At 46.2% G+C, this 26,053-nt stretch overlaps 6 protein-coding genes across 6 annotated transcripts; 4 read left to right on the plus strand and 2 right to left on the minus strand.

The window, feature by feature from the left end:
* Positions 1-1,043: 1,043 nt before the first annotated feature.
* On the plus strand, positions 1,044-1,535 carry P884DRAFT_200005 (uncharacterized protein; the record flags this gene model as incomplete). The annotated part of the gene is made up of 3 exons (XM_069438264.1): positions 1,044-1,087; positions 1,177-1,264; positions 1,419-1,535. 3 exons carry the CDS (start codon positions 1,044-1,046, stop codon positions 1,533-1,535), a joined length of 249 nt encoding a protein of 82 aa, XP_069297982.1.
* A 389-nt stretch (positions 1,536-1,924) lies between these two features.
* On the minus strand, positions 1,925-3,530 carry P884DRAFT_243128 (uncharacterized protein). The gene is made up of 2 exons (XM_069440302.1): positions 2,810-3,530; positions 1,925-2,680 (listed from the first exon to the last, which is right to left on the minus strand). Exons 1-2 carry the CDS (start codon positions 3,453-3,455, stop codon positions 2,226-2,228), a joined length of 1,101 nt encoding a protein of 366 aa, XP_069297983.1. The 5' UTR covers positions 3,456-3,530; the 3' UTR covers positions 1,925-2,225.
* A 15,975-nt stretch (positions 3,531-19,505) lies between these two features.
* P884DRAFT_299662 (uncharacterized protein) lies at positions 19,506-20,067 on the plus strand (the record flags this gene model as incomplete). Its single annotated transcript, XM_069444698.1, has 2 exons — positions 19,506-19,581; positions 19,709-20,067. 2 exons carry the CDS (start codon positions 19,506-19,508, stop codon positions 20,065-20,067), a joined length of 435 nt encoding a protein of 144 aa, XP_069297984.1.
* A 1,026-nt stretch (positions 20,068-21,093) lies between these two features.
* Positions 21,094-22,032, plus strand: P884DRAFT_243130 (uncharacterized protein). The gene is made up of 2 exons (XM_069440303.1): positions 21,094-21,689; positions 21,814-22,032. Exons 1-2 carry the CDS (start codon positions 21,307-21,309, stop codon positions 21,929-21,931), a joined length of 501 nt encoding a protein of 166 aa, XP_069297985.1. The 5' UTR covers positions 21,094-21,306; the 3' UTR covers positions 21,932-22,032.
* A 982-nt stretch (positions 22,033-23,014) lies between these two features.
* P884DRAFT_277514 (uncharacterized protein) lies at positions 23,015-24,577 on the plus strand (the record flags this gene model as incomplete). The annotated part of the gene is made up of 1 exon (XM_069443084.1): positions 23,015-24,577. One exon carries the CDS (start codon positions 23,015-23,017, stop codon positions 24,575-24,577), a length of 1,563 nt encoding a protein of 520 aa, XP_069297986.1.
* Positions 24,578-24,737: 160 nt separating this feature from the next.
* On the minus strand, positions 24,738-25,977 carry P884DRAFT_259443 (uncharacterized protein). Its single transcript, XM_069441347.1, has one exon. The coding sequence runs from the start codon at positions 25,952-25,954 to the stop codon at positions 24,809-24,811; it is 1,146 nt and encodes a 381-aa protein (XP_069297987.1). The 5' UTR covers positions 25,955-25,977; the 3' UTR covers positions 24,738-24,808.
* Between the last annotated feature and the right edge of the window lie 76 nt (positions 25,978-26,053).

Raw genomic sequence — 26,053 nt, forward strand, 5'->3', positions numbered from 1 at the left:
TTCGAAGGGTTAATTAACAAAGTACCTTGTAGACTAATACCTAAGAAAGAAAGTAAAAGAGCGCTATACAGAGACGAAGGAAATGGCCAATGCGTTTAGCAAGCGTGCCTCGCTGTGTGGCTAGCTCGTGGCTAGTGCCTTAGAAGCTCGTGCTCTTCTGACAGATTTAGAGTTGGTGCGTTTGTCTCTGGACCGGCTGAAAGCCTCCGTCATCGACTTGCTCCAATTCCCCACCGAGAAACAGGTGGAGAAAATAGATGACCCGCAACTTAGGGATGCGTTTCAAAAAAACGATGCAAATACTGCTTCTTGAAGGATGTGGCTGGACGACAGGTCGTCGATCCGCAGCTGCGCCGTATTTGGGACGACTTCGCGTCCTCAATAACCACTGACGTCGAGCCTCCTGGGCTCGGATTCGAGAAGGGCGAAGAGCCCTACGGGATGCGGCCAGCACCTCCGATCCCTTCCCTTCTGGCACGGGAGATCTGGGCCTGGTTCTCCATTGCGGAGGCCGGCAATTGGCATCGAGTGTGATGGCGTAGGATTGCGTGGGATTAATTAACTATGTGGGGCTCGAAGGACGTCACTCTAAGGGCAGTCGGGTGTAGCAAGCAGCAATCGGCGCCCTGGGAATTCAGGGGAAAGGGCGTCTAGTTCGGGCAAAGGGTCTAGTTGTTCAGACTACTTGATTGACGGGGTCGACACCGCGCGAAGTAATTCATTATAGTTCGCGAGGGACGAGACCCGCTCCATGACATCGGCTTGCTGACCTCGATGGCTCGAGCCATCACGTTGACATCACCATCTACATCATGACGAGCCCCGTCGTCGTCGGGTGCATCGACGATCCCGCCAAACCGCCTCCGCCGAACGGCCTGCGTCATCTCAGAGAGGGGGTTCCTTTTTACTAATTACGATATAAACCTCTTCTCCCTTCAACCAAAGCGAACGTCTTCTCGCATCACACAGCTCCAAAGAGGAAACATAAAACCTCCCAACGAGACTCTACCCGTCCTCTAATATCAAAAATCCAACCATCCAACATGTCCGGCACTCAGAACCAGAACCCCGGCAACTTCGCCAACCGGTACGCTCATGGACCGCTTTCTATAAATCAAAATCTGCCTAATTATCTGGTCTTCTCGATCACTAATAATTAACACTACTTTCTTCCAGCCCCAAGGAAGAAGTGCGCGAGATTGCCTCCAAGGGCGGCCAGTCCAGCCACAGCGGCGGCTTCGCCAGCATGGACCCCGACAAGCAGGTAATTAATTAATTATGTCCTTTTTTTGCCTGCCCCTCTTTTCCACCCCATCCCGCTGGGCGCAACATTGTGTCCCTTTTTTGGGGGGGGGGGGGGGGACAGACCTCCCCGAGAATACGACTGGACAGGTTTGCTGATCCTCACGGGGCGGCAGCGCGAGATCGCTTCCAAGGGCGGTCAGGCCTCTTCCGGCAGCTTCGAGCCCGGCAGCGAGCGGGCCCGCGAGGCAGGCCGCAAGGGCGGTTCCCGGACCGCTGCTGACACCGACTAATTAATTTAATTAACTGCGGTGTTTGTTGTGTGGCTACGAAACGACTTTGAATGTGACGACCTCGGGCGGGATCTGGAGCAACGTTTGTACTATTAATGGGAACTTTTTTTTTTTTTTGATTTTCTACTTCCTCGGTCGGTCGGGTGGACGGGTCTCTCTATATAACACATATTAATCAGACTACGATGATATGATATTGACCCGAAGAGAAATGCGTCAGTCTATAATATTCATTGGTTATGATCAGTCTGGCGTGGTATGCATCATCAATCAGGCCGACATGCGTCTACGAGAGTCTTCCGCCATCCACGAGATGTTACCGGTTCCTATGAACCACTCCCCGTGCCCATTCGAGGCCCTTGATTGCTCCATATGAAGGTGTCTGTTGGCAGCGCCTTGTTTGATTCTCCTTTCCAATTGTTTACCTAACCTAGTCCTCTCCCTCCCAAGTTTTATTGACGTCTCACATTTCTCCCGCGATGACGCTTAATTACTGCTCCTAATTAATTACTCCTTCGGTACCTGTGACCGGGGCTGTCTCGTTCCGAAACCGCGTTCCTGCTTCTCTCTACCAATTTCAAATTTTCATGCTCAGATATCTAATTATGCAGGCACGTTCTCCCTGCTAATTAACCAAACACGTGGTCTGGACAAGCGATCCACCTGGGTATTAATTATTTACCTACCCGCTCAGCTCGCGCCTGTGTCGAGGCCCATCTTCATACGCTGCGCAGCCAAGCGCTCCTTGTGGTGCGGTTCCAGCACGTCCCGCTCCATCTTCTGCTCGTCGATTATGGCCAGAAAGTCCTGGTATACCAAGCTTGGATCGCGCCTCTTGCGGTCGGGATGCAGGCTGCGGGCGCGGCCGCGGCCGCAGGCGAAGACGGCCGACAGGGCGTACATGACGACGTTAGCGCTCTGGGCGACGGCGGTGGCTTGCGTCGGGAGCGGGCCGAGCTCCTCGAGCCGCTGCCGTTGGCTCCCCCATGTGGACCCTAGGAGCTGGCAGTCGCGCTGCGTCCGCACGGGGTCCCAAGACCCGGAAAGCGTGCGATCAGGGGTGTCCGTCGTGCGGCGGTTGACTTCTCCGTGGTAGAAGTCTAGGAGCTTTTGGATCAAGGCAAGTCGGCGTTTCTGAATAAGCTCTGATCATTTTTAAACATTTCATCACAGTCAGCCAGACAGCCAGAAGATGGAGACATATTACAGAGAATAGCCAATCACAAACGATTAATTAATTACGGGAAAACGGGGTAATGCGGGTAGGTAGGTACCTAGGAGGTCAGGAGGTCCGTGGTTTTGCTCCGGGCGTATTGTCTCACCCTTATATGAGATCTGAGTTTCGCTATCGGAATCGTTGGAAATCGACACGGAGAAGACAAGGTTTGTTATGACTGATGAGAGCCTTCCTTCGTCTCCGAGTTCCCAGGCAACATGAATTCTCAACATCAACTCACGACCGGTCACCCGCGATGGACTGCCCGGGGGGGGCCGGAGTCGGAGATAGATCCAGCAGGAGGCCCAGGGTTGCAGGAACGCGGTCATGTCGTACTTGTCGGCGAGGAGCAGGATCTCGTGCACCTCGTCGAGGCTCTTGACCTGCTGTACCAGGTCGAACTTGGAATGGATGATGGCGAGAAGGATGCCCGTCGGCCATGGGTTGTCGTCGGGAAGATCTACGCACCAGTTCCCCTCGGTCGGCTTCGCCTCTTTCCAAGGACCAAAGAGCATGACCTTCCAGATCGGAGACGCGCGCCGCATCGTCGCCGAGCAGACTCGGAAGTCCTGCGCCTTGCCAAGCTCGGAGCCAACGCGTAGGACGAGATCACCGTCGACGTCCATCTCCATCATCTGGAGCTCGTTGGGATGAACGGAGCCGGCCGTGGCTGGCGGCGGCATGGAAGGGGGCAATGATTCCATTGTTACGCCTTGTGCCAATGTCCACGAGCTTCACTTGATGTTGGGATAGATGGATGGATCAAATCTTCGTATCTCTGTAATGGTTGATGATGATGGATTCGTGATGTTGATGGATCAAGAAGCAAGAGGGCCGAGCAGGGCTGCTGCCTTCCAGGCAGATGTGGGTGGCTGCACCCTGGTGGGTCCGGGAGCCTTGATGCATTTGACAAGGAAGGAAACACTGAAGTGATTAAATTGTGAGCGAACGAATGCGCCATACGTAGCTCGATCTCTGCACATGCTACACGCACGAGTCGTTGTAATTAAGTTAGTGATTGAACCTCTGATCATGGAGAGCGAGCTGGCCTGAGAGGTTTCCGTCCATCAGTTTATTTATTTATTTATTTTTTCGCCCCTCATGGTGTCCCCGCCCAAGTACCCGGCCTACATCGCCATCATCTCGTCCGTCTTTGCCCGTCTCGAGCATCCTCGGCCCGCTCCTCGGCGGCGCCATCTCGGATCATACCACCTGGAGATGGGTATTTTGGCTCAAGTGTGTTTCGTCGGCTTCTCCAGGCGCTTCGAGATCGTCCTCTTGTCAGAAGCTGTGGAGCTTCTAAGAGTATTAGCCACATACGTGCTACAGCGTATGAGGCGTCGTTGCCAACGCATTGGCCAGTCCCTTTGTCTATAAATATCAATCGTTTTGTCTCCTTTGTAGATAGTTCAATAAGGCACTCTTTTCCTTCGTACAAGCCACCCACTACAGACTACTTTCAACGCTCCCGGAAGCTCATCACTACGTTCGGCAGTTATGAGCCCGGCGCCTTGACTACTCCTCTGCCGACGTATCTTCAATATCAGTGGTAGCTTCCTCTATTACGAACACTTATACCCTGCTTCTATACGCATTCGACGACGCGTCTATTATGTCCGAGATCCTAGTCGAGACTTCTATATACCTCATAGGGCCTAGTTCCTAGAACTCGTAGTATATTAAACTATAGTCGTAGGCTAAATTTGCCAGTATATAGGACTTCGTCGACCCTGACGGCAACTACAAGCCAGATCTACAAGTTCCAGAGCGCCTAACTCGTAAGTAAGCCAGGAATAACCTTATCTAGGCATTATAGGAGTAACTCTAGGGAGGAGGATTATCGCCCTTAATATCTAGCGATCTAATACCTTTAGAAGAAGCCGTTATAGCTAAATTTGTATAACTAGAAGACTCTTTCTATAAGAATATCATGTATACTTGTCACGGAAATATACATGCAGATGCCGCCTGGGCCACCGGCACAGACAGACCAATCAAGCCAAAGGAACGGAAGGGCCAATCACAACATAAGAAGCGCTATGATCACTACGCTCACCAGTGATCAGGGTGATCACCACTATACGATCACTCACGATCACCGTGATCAGGAGTAATCACCAAAGTTATATATACATATAGATAGTCACTCGTTCTAGTAGACTCTAGAGTTTACTAGTGATAGTAACGCAACACGCATTCTTTATATCACAGCACTCCTAATAGCATCGCACTACTATAAAGAGATAACTCTGTTATTATAAACCTTTTAGCTTCACCAAATCCCTCAGACGACTTACACACTTGCCCCGCGTCACTTACCTTTGTCTAAACCCTTTCAGAAGAAGTCTGAGTTGGGTTCGTCACACGTTACTATCACTCCCTTTGTTCTGTCATGGTTCAGAACGGAGGTAACTTCGACCTCGACATCGATATAGCTACCAACGTTACGGCCGAACAGCTGCTCGCCTAGCTTGGTCAACTCTAGTAGCGAATCTAGGAGTTGGACCAGAGAGACAAGGCTACTCAAGCTCGGATCAAGGAACTCGAGAACGGCGAAAAGCACTCGCAGAAACTAGTCAACGAGGCCTATACCAAAATCAAGGCGCTCGAGACTGCCAAAGCAAGCCGTATCAAGATCAAACTACCTAGTAAATACAGAGGAACCAAGGAAGATCTCGTAGGGTTTTTAATAAACCTCCGATCCTACTTCTGGCTTAATGACGACAAGTTTCCGGACGACAAAGCTAAAGTCCTCTATATAGCTACAAGATTAGAGGGCAAGGCACTTAGATGGTTCGAACCTATATGGAACGACTACCTCACTAAGGACGACGAGGACGACTAAGACGCCTTTATATAGGCAGTCTTTCGATCCTACGACCGTTTCGAAGAAGAGCTTTAGAAGGTCTTTAGCGATAAAGACGAGAAGATTCATATATAAGAAAGGCTCGCTAACCTCCAATAGACCAAGTTAGTAGCCTCCTATACTATATAATTTAGATAGGATATACTCAAGTCTTAGCTTAATGACGAGGCATTAATATAACTATTTTATAACGGCTTAAAGGAAAAGGTCAAAGACAAGCTATATAAGTACGACCGGCCTAAAACGCTAAATAAATATATCGTATAGGCTATTAGAATCAACGATTAGCTCTATATATAGGAATAGTAGAAACAAGGTCAAATGAATAGAACTATAGTTAAGGCTAACGATAAGAAAAAGCGAGCGTACGTTAATACCTCGTATAGGATATATCCTAGAGCTATAGATATAGATATAGTATAGAAGTAGGATAAGAAGAAGACGGCTAAAGATAAGTCTAATACTACCTACTATAACTATAGAAAGAAAGGATACTATAGGTAAGAATGTCAAAGCCTAAAGAAAGACTAGAAACTAGTCCTAGGAAAGGAAACTATAGTTATCGACGAAACCAAGGACGTTGTCAAAGTAATAGCTACAAGCTACGAAGATAGGGATAGCAACATAGATAGTCTCAAATATAATAATAACGGCAAAGACAAATAGACGCCATACTCCAAACTAGTCACTATAGACCCCGAGATAGGCATTACCAAATGGGATATAGCAGGGGAGTACACGCCACCGATTTCGATTCTCCTAGCCTTAAGGCAATAGGGTTTTACGGTTATATAGAGATAGGATGGATTGTAGATAACCGACACCCAAGGAGTCAACCAACCCGGACCGAACATCTTATTCCTTTAGGAACGGATCGAATGGTACCGTAACGAAGTTTTCCGGCTTAATACGGAGTTACACGAACGAGATAGACGCCTAACTCGACTCGCCTAGTAGAGTAACGAGATAAGGGACGAAATAAGGGAACTCCGACGTATCGTAAAAACTATCAAAGGGGAACAGCCCGTGACGTACGATAGACTCGATAGTTACACCGCGCACTTTGACAATCAGCAACTTAGCTATAACGTATGAAACCTAGAGTACCAGTTTATATACGCGAACCGCGGAAAAGACGAATATATATAGGAGAGCTACTAGAAGAAACATTCCTACCTTAGTATTAGGGCACCTATAGTCTACGTATAATAGGAAGGATTCGGAAAAGAATTCTAATATCTTCTAGGTAACGCTATACGATTATACCCTTAATATAAGGCATACGTATAAGTGCCCTGGTTCTAGTATATAGTATATAAATACCGATACCACTTCCACGACAAATTCGAAAACAATCACTGGCCAACCCGATAGGAAAACAGGGACAGAAGTTTATGCCCTATAGAATAGGTCTATAACGTAGGAAATAGAGCGGCCGAATTACTCTAGAAGATCGAAACCCAGAGTCTAGAAGGCATTATGGTAGTTCTAAGACGAGCCTGGCCTAGGCACTATGGAATAGGACGAGATATATAGGACTTATGCTAGAGTAACGATTGTCTTTATTATACGGACGAAAAGAAATCGCGAATTCGGGAGCTTCAGATGAAGCTATAGACTGTACGACAGAAAGTAGAATAGACCTAATAGTAGGAAGCTATAAGCGCTTAATGGCTTATGGAAATAAGAACGATTGACGAAGCCGCTATTAGCCAAACAATTGGAGAGGTTAGCACTAACCTAGGAAACGGGTTAGGGCCCTTCGAGGGGCCCGAAAACCATTAACGCTTATATAGCGGCGAGTGGTAGCGTAGTATAGGAGGAACTAGTATAAGAGACTACTATATTGAGACCTCCTGGCAGAAATATAGGAAATTGCCGTAATCTTTAGACGACGACGGTAAGACAAGCAACTATAGATAATGGTATAATGGAAGTAACACGAAATGCTTATACTAGTAGATAGTAGAGCAGAGATAAACCTGATTTCGCCGACACTTGTAAATTAGCTACGGATATCCTAGAGGATGAAACGGAAGTATAGCATAGTCAAAGGGCCATTCCTAACGTAATAGGTATATAGGGAGACCGAACCGATCGACATCACTATAGCAAGGAAGACTATAGTAGTTATATTTAGTATTATAGATATAGGCGACGACAAGGACATAATACTAGGATTACCATGGTATGAAGACTACAACCTAGACATTAGCTAGAAGAATAGTAGCTACCTACGACCCCGAACGGAGTCGTATTCGACTAGCAAGATAGGGAGCACGTAAGGATTGTAAGCAGACAATACTAAAGGGAAGGCATATCCTACAGATCTACCGCAAGAGACGGGCAGTGGCAGACAGACCACTACGGACTCTAGAAGAAGCGGTATAACGACACCAACGTTACGACAGGAGGAACGAGCTAAACCGCCGATAGCTGTTCTCTCCGTTGACGAATACGGAGCACTGTAATTAGAGTAATAGGTTAAGATAAGAGAAATCACCAGTATTGCTATAGACGGAACCAAGTTCGTATACTATTAGAAAACCAAGAAACGAGACAAGACTAGGGAAGTACCGAGGGAGTACGAAGGATACCTAGCATTCGAACCAAAGCATCTAGAAGGATTACTAGAACACGGCCTATAGGATTACGAGATTAAGCTCAAGGAAGGAGTACGACTAAAGTTCTTCAAGATCTACTATATAAGCTAGACACAGAACGAAGAACTCAAGCGATATCTAGAGGAGAACCTTCGAAGAGGATATATCCGCCCGTTGATATCGCTAGCAGGCTACCTAATCCTGTTTGTGCCTAAGAAAGACGGAAAGCTACGGTTATATGTCGACTATCGGTAACTTAACAAACAGACCGTGAAAAACCGATACCCGTTACCGCTGATCTTACAGCTCCGAGATCAGTTGGCAGGAGCCCAATATTTTATACGTCTTGACTTGCCATCGGCCTATAATTATATACGGATCAAAGAAGGCGACGAGTAGAAAATGGCCTTTAGGATACCCTATGGCTACTATAAGTACCTTATCATGTTATTCGGACTTACAAACGCGTCGGTAACGTTCTAAGCCCTGATTGATCAAGCTATCCGACCCTTTCTCGACAAATTTACGGTATATTATCTTGACGATATACTTATCTTCTCCAAGACGATAGACGAATACCAGAAGTATATAAGAGTAGTGCTAGACGCGTTATACGCGTACAAGCTATCAGTTAATAAGGAGAAAAGCGAATTCCACATTAAATAGACGGTGTTTTTAGGATATAAGATATCCCTAGGACAAATTCGGATAGAACCCTTAAAGGTTAAAGCTATCAAAGATTAGCTACGACCGACGTCAATCATAGAAGTACAAAGTTTCATCAGGTTTATAAACTTCTACCAAATATTTATCAGGAATTTTAGAGCAATCACGCGACCATTATACAAGCTTACTAAGAAGAACGCTAAATTCTAATGGGAAGAGCGACATAAGTAAGCATTCACGTAGATTCGCAACGCCATTACCGAGGATCTAGTGCTAGTATTGCTAGACCCTAAGAAGCCATTCGAGGTAGAAACGGACGCTTTAGACTACGCTATTAGAGGATAGTTAGGATAACGAGACGAGCAAGGGAAGCTATATCCTATAGCCTTCTTTTTAAAAAAGCTCGACAGACTACGTCTTAACTACCTAATCTATAATAAGGAACTACTTACGATTGTCAAAGCTCTTAAGGAATGGCAACTATATCTTAGTAGTACGATCGAACTAGTACAAGTGTATATAGATCATAAGAATCTACGGTACTTTACGACGACGAAGGAGCTTAATAGACGACAAATACGATAGGCAGAATTCCTCGCGGAATTTAACTTCGAGATCCGCTACAAGAAAGGCAAAGAAAACGTACGAGCGGACGCTTTAAGTCGACAAACGGATTATACGGAAGGACGAACGGAAATAACACCACCGTTGTTCAAGGAACGAATAGACGGAACGCTATATCACGAAACGTAGACACCCGTAGAAGATAATCTACTTGACTCGTTCCTAGAATGTTATATAATCTTGCGAGAAGAAAGGATCAACGAGGCATAATATCAAGTAGCATCTAGACCAGTGGTTCCTAGCGAAGTGGAAGAAAAAGACGGGAAGCTCTGGTACCGAGGCAAAGCGTATATCTACGACAAAGATCAATAGCTACAAATGATTCGAGAACTCTACGAATCGAAACTCGGAGGATACAAAGGAGTCACGAAGATTATCGTACAAGTCAGGAAATACTACGACTTTCCACAATTAACGGTACAAGTTAAGGAAGTTGTACAGAGCTACGACATCTACAATCGAAGCAAGACAGCACGACACAAGCCGTACAGGCTACTTCAGCCACTACCAATAGCTGACAAACTATAGAGTTTAGTTACAATGGACTTTATTACGAAACTACCAGAATCCAAGGACACGGCTATAGGAGTGATCTATGACAGTATTCTTACTATAGTAGATCGCCTAACTAAATAGGTATACTTCTTTCCCTATAAGGAGTCCTAGATAGCTAAATAGCTGGTAGACGTGATCTATCGGCAAGTTACATTAGTATACGCTTGGCTATAAGAATAGATCACCGACAGAGATACTAAGTTCGTATCGAAGTTTTGGCAAGCATTAATGTAATGATTAGGCGTTAATAGTAAACTGTCAACGGCATATCACCCGCAGACTAACGGACAAACGGAATAACTAAACCAAGTTGTCAAGCAATACCTCCGTTCCTACGTTAACTACTAATAAGATAACTAGGTCATACTATTGCCAATAGTATAACTCGCTTATAATATAATACTAACGGAAACGACCAAAGTCACACCATTCTTTACAAACTATAGATACGAAGTAGACCTTAGGCAAGGACTAGAGGTCACAATACCAAGAGTAGCAGTCAAAGTAGAGCAGATGTACGTACTATACGAGAAACTCAAAAAGGAACTCGAGTTTATCAGAACTAGAATAAAGAACTACTACGACAAACATAGGCTCAAGGGACCTCACCTAGAGAGGGGAGACAAAGTCTATCTGATCGTACAAAACCTGCGAACCAAACGACTAAGCACGAAGCTAGACTTTAAGAAGGTCAGACCCTTTATTATCAAAGAACGAATTTCGACATCTAACTACCGACTATCGTTACCATCATCTATATGACTACGGACGAACGTTTTTTATATTTCACTTCTCGAACCAGCGCCGAAGAACGCCAAAATCGCCACGAACATCGAAGCAGAAGACGAAGAGGAAGAATAGGACGTCGAAGAAATTCTAGATTTACGTATCATCAATAGGGAACTGTAGTACCTAGTCAAATGGCTTGATTTTAGACTAGAAGACAACTTATAGGAACTAGTTAAGAACCTAAACTGCCCTAAGAAACTCGAGCAGTTCCATCGGCAGAACCCGGATCGGCCAAAGACGAACCTAGGGCAAAATCGAAGACAGTACCCTAGTTAATAACGTCAACGCCACCATTAAGCTACACATCTAGAATGGCCTCCGATTCCTATTACTCTACCGCCTCCAATTCATCTAGATTCGATAAACCCCGTGTAACTATATCTGCCCCCTTCTCCACTAAAAACTCTCGTTACTTACAAACCTGAGTCAAACGGGCCAACGCCTCAGAAGCTTTATATTGGTGTTCTCATAGCAAGGCTTCGGCCTCTTTTTCTTCAGCCTTCAAACGACGTTACTTACGTATAATACAATCCACTACGCTATGATTAGTGACGTACCTCTATAAGGGAACGAGAACCTATAAGAAGAAACTAGAACGCCGGAACCATCGCAAGCATAACCCTAACACACATAAGCCTCGTAGTGACGAGATTTTTTAATCATTTTACATACTCGGTTATACTCTACGCAATGGGAACACGCCATCACTACGAACCCGTGATCGGAAATAAACTAAGCTAGACGCTCACGACAAATAGATACTTAGGACCTACGCACGTTAGATAGTATAGTTGACAGCGCAAAGGATAACAAGGAACTAAGGAGAAAAACACATACAAGGACCGCGAGGGATGTTAACGCTATTTGAAACGGCCAAAAGAGGGCTTTTAGGTCGAAAGCCTTAAAGGAGGGGCATCGTGTCACGGAAATATATATACAGATACCGCCTAGGCCACCGGCACAGATAGACCAATCAAGCCAAAGGAACAGAAGGGCCAATTACAACATAAGAAGCGCTATAATCACTACGCTCACCAGTGATCAAGGTAATCACCACTATACGATCACTCACGATCACCGTGATCGGGAGTGATCACTAAGGTTATATATACATGTAGATAGTCACTCGTTCTGGTGGACTCTGGAGTTCACTAGTGATAGCAACGCAACACGCATTCTTCACATCATAGCACTCCTAACAGCATCGCACTACTGTAAAGAGATAACTCTGTTGTTGTGAACCTTTTGGCTTCACCGAATCCCTTAGACGACTTGCATACTTGCCCCGTGTCACTTACCTTCGTCTAAACCCTTTCAGAAGAAGTCTGAGTTAGGTTCGTCATAATACTATAGACATTAGCAAGCGGTTAGGATAGCTATAATACTAGCTAGTGTATACTATAGATCCTTAACTCTATAAAGCTATAAAAGTATATAGGAAGAAGGGTATTAACCTTATTAGGGGGATTATCTAGGCACTTTATACTATGCTTATACTATCTGTCGCGATACTTTATATAATAATTATAGTATAATATATAGCTAGTCTTAACGTAGCTAAGCATTTAGGAGTTAATCTATAGCACTAGATTTATAACTTTAATATTACCTTCTAGTAAGCTATCTAATATAATATCCTAGAAGTATAGGGTATATAAAGACTATACGCCTTTCTTAATACTATTAGTATATATATCTTACTAGCCTAGGTAGCGTATAAGAGGATAAAAGTTAAGGTTACTAATAGTCTAGGAAAGCCACTTCCGGAGCTTAGTTCCCTTATTATAATAGCCGAGATCCTAATTAATAATAATATATAACCTAGAGTCTCTTAGAAGTATAGAATCTTCTTAATAACTAATATACTAACACTTCCTATAGCTTAGAAGAGTGGTAAGGAGAGAGGCAGAGACTTATATAGAGACTCTCATAGTAGCTAGTAGTATAATATAAGATATCCCTATAAGCATCTAAGATACCTATAAGATCTAGTAGATTACTATACTCTTAAGTAAGCTATCTATAGTAATAAGTAATACTTATACCTTTCTAATAAGGAGTATAAGAGGATTTGCTAGGAGCTTGATAAGCCAAAGTAGGCTAGATTAAAAAGTTAACTTATTACTAAGTAGGGGGAGCTATCCTATTCTAGGTAGTTAGGGGTAAGATACCCTAGTTCCCTTAATATATTAATTATTAGCCCTTAACTACTTAGCAAGCTCTCGACTTACTATAAGACATTTAGTATAGTTATTCTATAGTACTATCCTCTTTCGGAAAGCACTTTACTAGACTTATATAATATGACCTACTTAGTTAACGATAAGAAGTTCCTTTTACCCAAGACGTTCGTTAAGGTAGAAGATCCTAAGTTCGTTAAAGCAGGTATAATAACCTTTCCTATTAGTAGGAGGGGTACTTAGGTGATTAAGAACGTTCTAGATAGACTATATAGACTATATACTAAGAAGCTAACGCTTAAGGATATTACTATCGTCGAAAGGTTCTATATTAATATTATCTTAGAAGCTCTATTACTTAAGGTAGGCGCTTAGTATTATAGCTTAGATTGCTTACTATGTTTCGGAACATTAGAAAATAACGTTATTCTTTGTAAGTTAGAATATAAGTATAATCTTACCTTCCTCGAATATAAGCTACTTTCCTACTACTCGAGCTTCCTAGACTACATCTTAATTAGTAAAGCAGGTATCGTAAACGTTTATATATCCTTATAGAACGTGTTTACTATATACGGTAGAAGGTTATATATATAAGCGTTACCTACTATAAGAGAAGATACCGAGGATCTTTGGCACTTAAGAGCTGGCTACCTTAGACTAGAAGCATTAAAAGCGCTTATTAATAACGCTAGAAACGTCCGTATTAAGGGGATAGTATATATTAAGTACAAGAGCTATACTTATACTTATGTAAGTAAGGTTATCTCTAGGAAAACACTACCTAAGTAGAAGTCTATATGCCTATTCTAGCGAGTAGCCTAGGATTTGTTTGACTATCCTAAATCGATTAATAGATTACGATAGCTACTTGTAATTATTAACGAGTATAGTAGGAAGCTCTTCCCTTTCCTATTAATAATAAAGTCGCTAGATCAAATTATAGGAGTCATCTAGAACTTTAAGAGCTAGGTAAGACGCTAATATAGGCTTACTATCTATAAGATTAAGTAGAATAACGATACTATAATAATTAGCTTAGTAGGGCGAGCACTAATACGCTACTAGACTTGGGTAGCAGAGAGTAGGATTAATCTTAAGCTCTTACCTTTATATACCTATAAGCCTAATAGACTAGCGGAGTAAGTAGGGCAAGAACTAATCTTATACTTAATCAAGATACTTAATAGCGTAAATCTACCTATAAAGCTCTAGTTAGAAAGCGTATAAGTAATAGTATACTTATATATAATAAGCCTAAGCTATACTTACTTATTTAGAACTCCTAATAAAGTGCTTTATAGCTAGTTTAAATAGTACTTTCGCCAGTATAAACCTAGCTTAATAATTACATTAACTAGCGACTTATACCTAGACTAAAGTAGTATCTTTATATATAGATACTAGGTATATATTCTCTATAAGGATAGGGAAGCTAAGCGGTATATAAAGGACTTTAAGGTACTACTATACGGGCTAATAAGGTATCTTATGGGATATTATATATCTAATATCTATTGCGTTTAGATACCTAAGCTCGATAGGGTCATTATAACTCGTAACGTTTGCTTTGATAAGAAGACTTTCTATTACCTAGGCAAAGAGTAGCCGATAGAGTCGTCGCTAGCAATAGTAAGCTAGGAAATTAATTAATTCGATCTTGGCAAAGATTCCTAGGATACCGAATTTCTCTAGTAAGCGATGCTATAGACCCGCTAACCAGTAGAAGACTCTATTATAGTAGCTTAGCTACCTCTATCGTAAGAAAGTCTGGTAGTAGATTAACCTCTCTAATAGGGTCAAGACTTAGGGGTAAGGGAGCTCTCTAACATATAGCCTATAAGTAAGCAATTAGTTCTAGAGACTCCTATAATAGAGATATAAGCAACAGACGAACTTACCGAATGGATAGGGAGCTTTAGAGGACTCTTGACCCCTAAATATATACCTAAGCCCTTGGTAGCTTGCCCCGTGCCGGCTAGTAAAGGGGATATCTACTAGGAAGTAAGAGGGTTTGAATTAGGGCCTTCCTAGTTGCTAGCTAGCTAACTAGACGCTAGGGAGAGCAGGGGAGCCATCGAATCTAATAGAGAAATGCCTTCCGTAGAAGAATATAATATATATAATAAGTAGACGGAAGAGCTAGGAGCTTAGGATAGTACTACTAATATATCGTACCTAGCTATACTAGAGGAATAGAGCGTTAAGCGAAGTCTGGATTAGCTAATGTACCCTCTAGAAGGTAGAAGCGAAGGAGAAGCTATTTAGTAACCTCCTATAAGGAGAGGTAGAGGTAGGAGGAGGGCTTACGTACCTAGGGACCTTATACGGTCAAGCGAACGGCTATAAAACAAAGAGAGGGTTAATTACTACGACTCCTTTATCTATATAATAAAGGAACTCTAGTAATAGTTCTATAAGACTTACCTACCTAATTAATAGGAAGCTTACCTAGAGGACTAGAGTATATAAATAGTATATATAGTATTCGCTACTGCTATATAATAGAAGGATACTATATACCTCGGAGTAGCCCTAAATAAGCTACGTTAGTATATTAACGATCTTATTCGCGTTCCTAATAACTGGCGAGACCTATATAATTACCTATTAGGATAGTAGTTTAGAGACACGGCTTGTAAGGAGATATGTAACTTGGAGAGTAGGGGAATATAGAAGATCGTACTACGTAAGTAGGCAAAAGCGTGACCTATCCTATTAAAATAGGTCTTTATATATAAGTTTAATAAGGACGGTTTTTTAGAGAAGTATAAGGCAAGGATCTATATATAAGGAGATCTATAAGATATTAGCTTAGTAGAAAGTATATATATAGCTACTCTAGTGGCGTAGTCGTTCTATATAATGATAGCGATTATAGTATACTTTGACTTGGAAGTTAAATAGTTCGATATAGTATAAGCGTTCCTTAACGCTAAACGACTAGAAGATAATCCTATTATCTATAAACTACTAGAAGGATTTAAATAGCTAGGGAAATATATAGAGTTATAAAGAGCTCTATACGGCTTAAGAGACTCGCTACTCTTATAGTATAAGGAGTTCTATAAAACGCTTTTAGGACTTAGGATAGAGCTATCAGGAGAAGAAAAGTACCTCTTCCTAAGCTATGATAAATACGTTATCCTAATCTTCTATATTGACGACTTCTTAGTCTTCTTCTATAAAAGTAACACTATAGCGGCTAAGTATGTAATAGAAGGAATCAAAGCTCGTTATAATGTCTATAAGCAGGGTAATATCAATTGGTTCCTTGGTATTAGGGTGATTCGAGACTAACCTATATATAAGATATAGTTAGTTTATAACTAATATATTAGAAAGGTAGTAAAAAGATATAGATTAGATACGCCTAGTATATATAAACTAACTCCCTTAAGCTATAAAGAACTAAAGAAGTTCGAAGGGAGCGCTACTAGTATATAGATCAAAGAGTATTAGGAGCTTGTTAGATTAATCCTATATTATATAGTTATATTACGTCTAGATATCGTATATACCTACTTAGTATTATCCTAATACCTAACCAACCTAGAGCTAGACTACTTATCAGAGGTATAGCGAGTAGTAAGATATCTATTTAAGAGCTCTTACCTATTAATTTAGTATAGAGGCAAGTAAGCGCTAGATAGTCTGACGCTTATGATCGCAGGGGACGCTTTATATATAGATGATCTAGATATATAGTATTTATCATAGAGATATATCTTCTTCCTATTCAGCGGTCCTATTATATAGAAGGCGTCATGCTAGGATATTATTATAATATCGAGCACTAAAGTAGAACTTCTGACGCTCTCCCTTATAGCAAGAGAGGCTATAGCGCTTAAAAGGCTATTTACAGATATCGATCTTAAGCTCGGAGAACCCTAGAATATCTATTATAACAATTAGCAAACAATTAGACTAGTAATGGCTAAGAACGAACGTATCAATACTCGCCTATAGTATATAGATATCTATAATATATGGTTATACTAAGAAGCGGCAAAAGGAATATTTAAAGCGGTATATCTATTAACTAGTTAGATACTAGTAGATAGGCTTATAAAATGACTTAGCTAATAAGCTTTCGAGCGCTAGAGAGTACTCTTTAATCTTTAGGATATTAGTTATAGGCTTACGTAACTAGGGGGTAGTAAATAAGTTAAATTCAAGAAAATAGACTAGGGCACGTATATAAGTACCTAAGATACTATCTAGTACTCTACCTAATACTCCTAAATATATCTATATAACCTTCTACTATTAGCTGTTGCTAGGATTAATAGCTTTACCCTTGCCTTTATCCTTACTAGGCGACGGTATAGCACCTGACATGTCATTAGAAGCGCTAACATAGGCTTTATAACCCTCCTTAATCTTTTCTAACTAGTAGAAAATGTCGTATACAGAGCAGGCAATCTTCGTAAAACGTACAAGTTTAGCCTTATTAAGCTCGTACTCCTCTATATTATCCTTAACTTGCTTAGAGGAAACGCTAGCACATTTAAGGTTATTCTAGAGAACTATATATAACTTCTTAAGATCCTATATATAATTATTAGTATCTCTATCTTGCCTATATATTAGGGGTAGAGGTTTAAGATCTAGGGACTTATAGAAGCCTTGGCTCTATCTAGTAGAGCCTTTGTTAAATCCTTTACTAACCTAACGTAAAAAGTAAGACTATTCTAATTAGTATAAGCATTACAAGAGCTATTAGACATATAAGCGATTAATGTATATATCCTTATACTTATAGTAACTATAGGTATAATAGTAATAGTAGGAGTTAGCGCTAGAATAATTATAACATTCGCCAAAAGAACGTCCTACTAGAGCTAACTATATATACATTCTATAAGATACCTTATAAAGCTCGCCAGCTTTGATATTACTATATTTAGTTAGCTTAAACAATCTTAATATAACTAGTAGAGCGCTTAGAAATTATAATATAATTGTTATTAAATCAACTAGAAGAAACCGAACCACGTAAAATCGCTTAAAACCACCAGATTTGCTAGAATCGCTAAAATACTACGAAATTAGTAATAGAACAAAGGAGTACTTATAATATAGAAGCTTTAATATACTTACACTTTCAAGGCATTATAGGAGCAGGAGTCAACCTACTAGCTATTATAATATTCGCGATAGGCATACCTAACAAGTCATTAGTTAATTCGAGCGTAGGAGGCGTCATCTTATTATTACTACGATTAAAACTAATAATACTATTACTACTATAGTTATAATAGCTATATTTGAACTACAGCTTCAAAGGAATCGCTCCACCATACTCGACTCTTTCAGACTTCCGAATATAGAAGGCAGGCCCCCTAAAGGAGCTATCGAGGTAAGAGCGACAAAGGACATAACACCAGGAACAGTATCACCACAAAGTGTAGTTAAACGACTACCGCGTTTAACTAGGGGGTGTGTCAGAAGCTGTAGAGCTTCTAAGAGTATTAGCTACATACGTGCTATAGCGTATGAGGTGTCGTTGCTAACGTATTGGCCAGTCCCTTTGTCTATAAATATTAGTCGTTTTGTCTCCTTTGTAGATAGTTCAATAAGGTACTCTTTTCCTTTGTACAAGCTACCCACTACAGACTGCTTTCAACGCTCCCGGAAGCTCATCACTGCGTTCGGCACCTCTAATTAGTTATTAGCACAATCGCACAATTGAATGTTCACAGTGGTCCCGGCGGAGCCCTGGCCATCGCGCTCATCGGCGTCTTGATCCCGTTCAGTTTCCCGTACCCGGGACCGGCCCGCTTCTTCGGCCCGCTCGTCTCGGAAAAGGCGTGGAGGCGGGTGGACTACCTCGGCGCCTTCGCCCCCTTGGCCGCCTCCATCATGCTTGTCTTCGCCCTCGAGCAGGCCGGCCTCGAGCACCCCTGGAGGAGCGCGCCCCATCATCGCCTCCTTCGTCCTCTCTGGCGTCTTCTGGCTCGTCTTCTTCGGCTGGGAGAGGCACCTGTCCCTGAAGAGCACCGTGTGCGAGCCCCTGTTCCCCTGGCGGCTCGCTTGCAATCGGTTTGTCCTGGGACTACTCCTGTGAGTGTGCCTCGGCGTGTGATAATTATTATAAATGATCATCCATCGGTGGGATTAGCGGCGGATCACGGAATCATGATTTCGGTAATAACTAGCCATAAATAATCAACCCTGTTGACAGAAACGCCTTCTTGACGGGCTTCCCGTTCATGGACCATCCCGCAGCGTTTCCAGGTGGTCAACGGCACGGGCGCCGTCGACGCCGGCATCCGCGTGCTGCCGCTCCTGCTCTGCTCCCACTTCGCCGCCGCCGTGGCGAGCTTGCTTCTGACGCGGCTCCGGCTCCCTCCTCTGTACGTCCTGCTCGGGGGGTGCGGTCTCCAGACGCTCGGGGTCGGCCTGTTTAGCTCGCTCGACTCTTCCCGCCTCGACCTGCCCTAGTGCCAGTACGGATACCAGGTCATCATGGGCTGCGGGTTCGGCCTTAATCTCGGCACCATCCTCGTGATGGTGCCCCTGGTTGTGCATCAGAGAGACATGCGTGAGTATCCTTACTTCCCCGCTCCACCCCTCCCCCCTCCCCTTCCACCCTTTACCACCTTGAATATCAGCCCTATCAACCTATCCTCGTTTCCCTTCATCAACTGCTGACCCACCCTGTCCCAAAGTCGTCACGATGGGCGCGGCGACCCAGATTCGGGTCCTGGGCGGGATCATAGGGCTCGCCATCTGCTCCGCGTTGTTGAGCAACTACGTCTCTAAGTCACACGCCGCATCTCTTGGCGGCCGAACAGCAGGCGGCCATTTTGTAGTCCTCGCAGAACATCGGGGCGGCCTCCCCCCCCCGCAGTTGCAGGTTGAGGTCAGGGTCAGGCAGGCGTACGCCGCGGGTTACGGCCAGCAGATGCGCGCAATGCTCTACTTTTCCATCGCCTCTCTGGTCTCTCTCAGCCTCCTTGCCGAGTGGCCGCCGAGGAGAATGAGGACCACTGAAAACGGGGAGATACCAAATCCGGAAGGGAGCTGAGGCGCCCCCCCCCCCGGGTCCGGGCGAGTGCTGCGGTTTCGAGTCTAAGTATCTCAAGGTAATACATACATACAATCTCGGATCATAATACCTTGCATAATATCAAGTGTACCATGAACAATGCTATTCCCGTCTCTGTTCTTGGTTAGTGTCTTCTCTAATGTGATTCCACTGGGCAAGGAACGCCTTCTTCAAATCTGATTCTCCGCCAACGCTTCCGGTATATTGGCCGGCACGCCCACCTTGGCGCGGCAAGATGCATTGCCGCGTTGGCAGCACAAACAGTTGTAAGTTCCCTCCTTGGCCATCAATGTCCTGGTCTCGGAATCTGCGCTAAGGGAAGGGAGTAGGAAATTGTCTTGTTCGTGGAGGACGCTTTGGCAAGCGGTGTTGTCATCGCAGGCTCGCAAGCGCTTTTCTGGCGAAGCCCACACAAGCGAGTTCTGCAAGGGAATATTACTGAGTAATTACCGTACTCATCATGTTTCTGACTCAACGGATATTGAGTTGGGATGTTTCCACTGGGGCAACGCAGGAACGCCGAGCCCACAAAACTATTCCACTACTATGTGCCATGCAACAAGTTGTGCCGTTGATTGCACGTAAGGTATTATAATTACACATCAGTGTAAATTGATCAGGTAATTATAAGTCAACAGCAGAATCACCTTAGGGCAGTTTTATCTTCGGATGCGCTCAGTGAGAGGCGAGCGGAGCTGCGGCGGTTTTAGAAGTCGGGGTGCTTGCTATTGCATGATTTTGCCTATCTCTTGAGACCGTCTTATCCCCATCGGGATGCTTGTGGTTGTGTGGTGCTGCGGAGACGTTGATCATCAGATTATCCGCAGCTGCAATAAACAAGCTATCTTGATCATCCCAGCTGGCAGGAACCCAATCCCACTCCGCAGCCGCGGGTAAATTTGGGCTTAATTAGCAGCTCTGTTTAGAGCGGATAGTTCCCGAACACGTTTGGTTCCTGCAAACTGCAGTAACAGGCCGCATCAACACTCGTTTTGCAGTCTTGGACGGTTCGGATCTCGGCAATCAATGTCCAATGTGCCATTTCTAGAAAGCCAACCAGATACAAAGGGGGGGATCGGCTTGGACAAGTCTTTCTGGGCAAGGGGCCAAGAGTTTAATTATTCAACTTCTCCGTTCCTCAAGTCACCCAAGTCTAGCAATCAACAGTGACAAAGGAAAACAAGAAAAATACAAGAGAGCAAAGAATATAAAAACAACATGCTCTCTTACCTTGCAACACTCCTCCTTCTCCCGCTCAGCGCCTTCGCCGCAGACGTCACCAACACCGGCACCGGCACGGGAACGCCAGGGCTGGCCCGGCGCGAGGTCTCCCCCGACAACACGTGCGGCGGCGAGACGGGCTACACGTGCCCGGGGGAGCTGGCCTGCTGCTCGCAGCACGGCTACTGCGGCTCGACCGACGAGTTCTGCCTGACGACTGCCGGCTGCCAGGCCGAATTCTCCAACTCGACCGACGCCTGCCACGAGCCCATTCCCGGCGAGAGCTTCTCGATCGACGGCACCTGCGGCACCGAGGGCGCCGGCGCCGAGGGCTACCGCTGTCCCGCCAACGCCACCGTTAGCAGTTGCTGCAGCGCCGCGTGAGTCTTTTTTTTTTTTTATCTCCTTCCTTCCTTTCTTTCTTCTTAACCCTCCCTCTTACTGCCCGAGCAAGTACCTCGAGTCGGCTGTTAATAGAGTGCTGACGGCGGTTGCCCGGATTAGGGGATACTGCGGCACGACCGAGGACCACTGTGACACGGCGAAAGGGTGCCAGAGTGAGTACGGCAATTGCACTACCAGCGATGAAGAGAGGCGGGGTTTTATCGTCCGACTCTTTTGAAACACAATGGTTGAAGAAGGAAGGAATTAGTGAGCACCTTCGATGCTTAGCTAATTACCTAGGCAGCCCGAGATCTTGTTCAGGCAATTATTTACACAGGTACCTAGTGCATCTGCTGATCCTTCGACTCCTGTTCTCTAAAACACCGTACGGCAAGAACCTTGAAACCAGATCTAGCTAAGTATTACATTCTGATTTGACAGAAATTTCATGTTTAAGGGGGGGTAGATAGAAGGCCAAGCGAGAGAGGTGAAAGCCAAAATAAAAAGCGAACAAAGTCCAGTACGAGGCCAAGAAGAAACAGAGAGAGCGGAAGAAGCAATCAGGAGCGCAGAAGAGATAAAGGCAGCACCAAAAGCACCCAAACGGGGCAGCAACAGCAAGAAGAAATGACGGAGCCGAAAGAGGGGATATCATACCAACGACAGACCCTTGCAGAAGGTGAAAGAGACAGGCTGGAGGTGAAACTTGATGACGGATGACCATGGGAAGTTTGAACAGCCGAAGGAGGGATACGACAGCAATTGAGACGAATGTGTGGTTCTGGAGAGGAAACCTCGAGAGTTTGGTAAAATCGTACATGACACTCATGCACAAGACGTTGAACTGACGAGTAGATACCCACGAATTCCCCCGGCAGCCGATTAGTGCATCACATCCAATACGATGCGAGATTTATATTTGCTCCGGTAAGGTGCCAAAGACCAAGGTCACGTCCAATTAAGTTGCGTTGTCGACGACAACGGCTCGCGAACGTTCCTGGGAATAAGATAACCGGTTTTCACACGCAAGTCAATATACTGTGAGCCTGACGTCAACATTCTCCCCCCCCCCCAAAAAAAAGGCTTGGTAGGGACAACATCGTCGATAGTTGGGAGGACATCTACCTCATAAATTGGATTGACCCTACTCAGGCATCTCTCGTACTTCGTAGAGAGCATAAATAACTTTAGTCTGGTTTGTTCCTGGTTGAGGATCCGGCCGAAGCTCGTAGGAGTCTCTTCGGCTACCTCAACAACAACAACAACAATAACAGCAACAGCAACAACAGCCGTGAGAGATCGACGCGTGTCGGAGCCAACCATGGCGTCTCAGTCCCGGGCCTACAATCCTCTCCTTCACCCGATCCTCTTTCTCTTCCAGCTCTTCCAATGGCTCACCGACAAGATCCTCTCGCCCAACCCCCCCCGGCCCAGCACGCGCCTTAGCCGGCCCAAGATCGCCGTCATCGGGGCCGGCATCACGGGCGTGACCAGCGCCGCGCACTGCATCGGCCACGGCTTCGACGTGACCATCTTCGAGGCCGGCGGCGAGGACGAGCTCGGCGGCATCTGGAGCCGCGTCGACAACACGTCCTCCCTGCAGATCCACTCCGTCATGTACCGCTTCCACCCCTCGGTCAAGTGGGAGCGCGGCTATCCGGACTGCCAGCAGATCCTGGCCCAGGTCCGCGACCTCTGGACCCGCTACGGGCTCGAGGGCCGCACCCGCTTCCGCACTAAGGTCGACCGCGTCTACCGGGACGACCGCGGCCGCTGGGTCGTCAACAACGCCTCGCTCGGCCGCTTCGACGGCGTCATCGCCGCCGTCGGCACCTGCGGCGAGCCCAAGATCCCCCGCATGCCGGGCATGGACAAGTTCCGCGGCGAGATCCACCACTCGAGCCGCCTGACGGGCGCCTGCTCGGCCCGGGACAAGACCATGATCATCATCGGCGGCGGTGCCAGCGCCGTCGAGGCCCTCGAGTTCGCGCACGAGGAGGGCGCCGACAAGATCTCTATCCTCGCTCGCAGCGACAAGTGGGTCATCCCGCGCAACCCGCTCTGGAACATGCTGCTGGCCATGAACGTGTTCGGGCAGCCGCAGACGTTCCAGAGCTGGATCCCCGAGCTGCTCCTCCGCAAGATGTTCTACCGCGACCTCGAGGACCTGGCCTCGGCCAACAAGGGCGGCACCTTCACCGACACGCCCATGGTCAACTCGGACATCATGGACGGCCTGCGCTCCGGGCGGGCCGAGTGGATCCGCTGCGACATCGAGCGCTTCACCGAGACGGGCGTCAGGATCACCCGCAGGGCCAAGGGCGTCTCCCGCGGCGGGCCGGGCCGCCAGGACGTCATCGAGGGCGACGTGGTCGTCATGGCCACGGGCTTCGCGCGGCCCAAGCTCGACTTCCTGCCCGATTCCTGCTTCGAGAAGCCGTACGAACCGCCCAACTGGTACCTGCAGACCTTCCCCCCCAACCACCCGTCCATCTCGTGCATCAATTGCACCTACACGAACGCCATCGGCACCGTCGGCAACTGGCACATCGGCATCTACACCCGCATCCTGCTCATGCTCCTCATCGACCCCGCGACCCGGCCCAGCCCGTTCTGGATGAAGCGATGGATCGACATGACGAGGCTGTTTAAGAAGACCTCTCCCGTCGGGCCGTCCGAGTTCTTTACCTATCTCGAGCTGGTCTGGTGGTTCTGCTTCTGCATCGCCCTCAATCCCTTCCGCTGGAAGTGGGCCTTATTTGTCTTCTTCGGCCTGGGTTTCATGCTCCCCAAGCACGTAGTAGCAGCCGAGGACAGGATCCGCAACGGACTTGGGATGCGTGAACAGGACACGACCGGTCAGGATGTCGGCCTCAGCTTGTGACGTTTATATGGGGAGGTCGTCTGATGGAAATCGGGACGACCTTTAGTGGGATGGGGGTGGGGGTGGGGGGGGGATGATGGGGGGGGGAAAGAGAAAAATATCGTTCAGGCGGCAGGTTTCGCGATATATCATGTAACAGTATTTGGATCATGGTTGCCGAGGGAACTTTTGGCAAGAAAAAGCAGAGGAATTGAAAAAAAAAGGGGTTGGTATTTTGCCTCTGGCGTGGGTTCATTTCCTGCCCTTGCCTCTTGTGCCACGGCCTGCCTCGAGAACCTTGAGCCGCTTTTGAAACCTCTCGCCCATACTGACGCCGCTCCCACGAGGCCCGTCCACGGTGTCGATGCCACGTTTGCGGCTCTTCTCCAGCAGAGCCTTGGTGCCGCCCCCAGAACTCTTGCTCTTCGTCAGCCGGCTGATCCTGTCCACGCCCTCGCTCAGATCCCTCCATTCCTCGCCGCCAAAGTTCATCCGCCGGCTGCCGCCTTCCTGCCTGAGTCTCTTTGCGCGTTCCTTCTTGCTCTCCTTGGGCAGACGGACAAAGTTGGTCTCTTCGAACTCGCGGCGCTCGTCCTCCTTGCGGCGCTCAGCCGCGGTCTTGATCTTGCGGCCACGGTCGGCAATCGTGGTACCGATGCTAGGCTCGGCGATCGGCGCTGTCGACATCTCGTCGGCGATGAACTCGTCCAGCGTGGCCGACTTGAGCGGCCTGCGGTCGCCCTTCTCGCGCCTCTCGGTGGTGGGCATGACCACCGGCGCGATCCTGGGCGGCCGGTAGACACCCGAGGCGTCCGTCTCCTTTCCGGAGTACTTCGCCGCCGCGGCTGGACGCTGGAAATTGCTGAGGTTCGGGCGGTGCTGCAGATCCGAGATCTTGAACCCGGCGGCCGCGGGAGCCTCTTGTTCGTCGCTCTCCTCATCTGACCCCCCTTCGCTGTCGGAATCGGACTCGGATTCGGAACCGGATCCGTTACCGTTGGCTTTGGATGCCTCTTCCGCCTGTTTTGCGTTGCGCTCGGCGTCGTCAGCGGCGCGGAGGACCTTGTCGATCTGGAACCGAAGCTTGTCCTCGAGCGGGCGCGTTCCCTTCTCCAAGTACAGCCTCAACTCGACGAGCTTGGAGACCACAAGGTCATCGAGACTTTGGCCTTCTGTGTCGCTTTTGGCATCTCGGCTCTTTGCCTGGCGCAATTTGAGAAGGATAAGGAAGACGAGGTTCTGCAGATACGAAAGAAGCAGCTCGTTCTTCACGTCGAGAAGCGAAATGCCATCTTTTGGGAGCTCAATGTTGGCGATTTTCGGTGCTACCTCGAGAGTAGAGGAGATGGATTTGGTGAGAGAATCCAGCAGTGCTGGTAAAGTCGCTGGTGCTGCCATTGCTGCCGTTGTGTGTATTTGGGGCTTGTGCCGCGATGGTTTCGAGGCAATGCTTGATGATACTCGGGTCAAAAAAAGAAATTCTTTGATGGGCCCCGC

Source organism: Thermothelomyces heterothallicus (assembly GCF_042370625.1).
Source record: "Thermothelomyces heterothallicus CBS 202.75 unplaced genomic scaffold P884_scaffold_10, whole genome shotgun sequence".
NCBI lineage: Eukaryota > Fungi > Ascomycota > Sordariomycetes > Sordariales > Chaetomiaceae > Thermothelomyces > Thermothelomyces heterothallicus.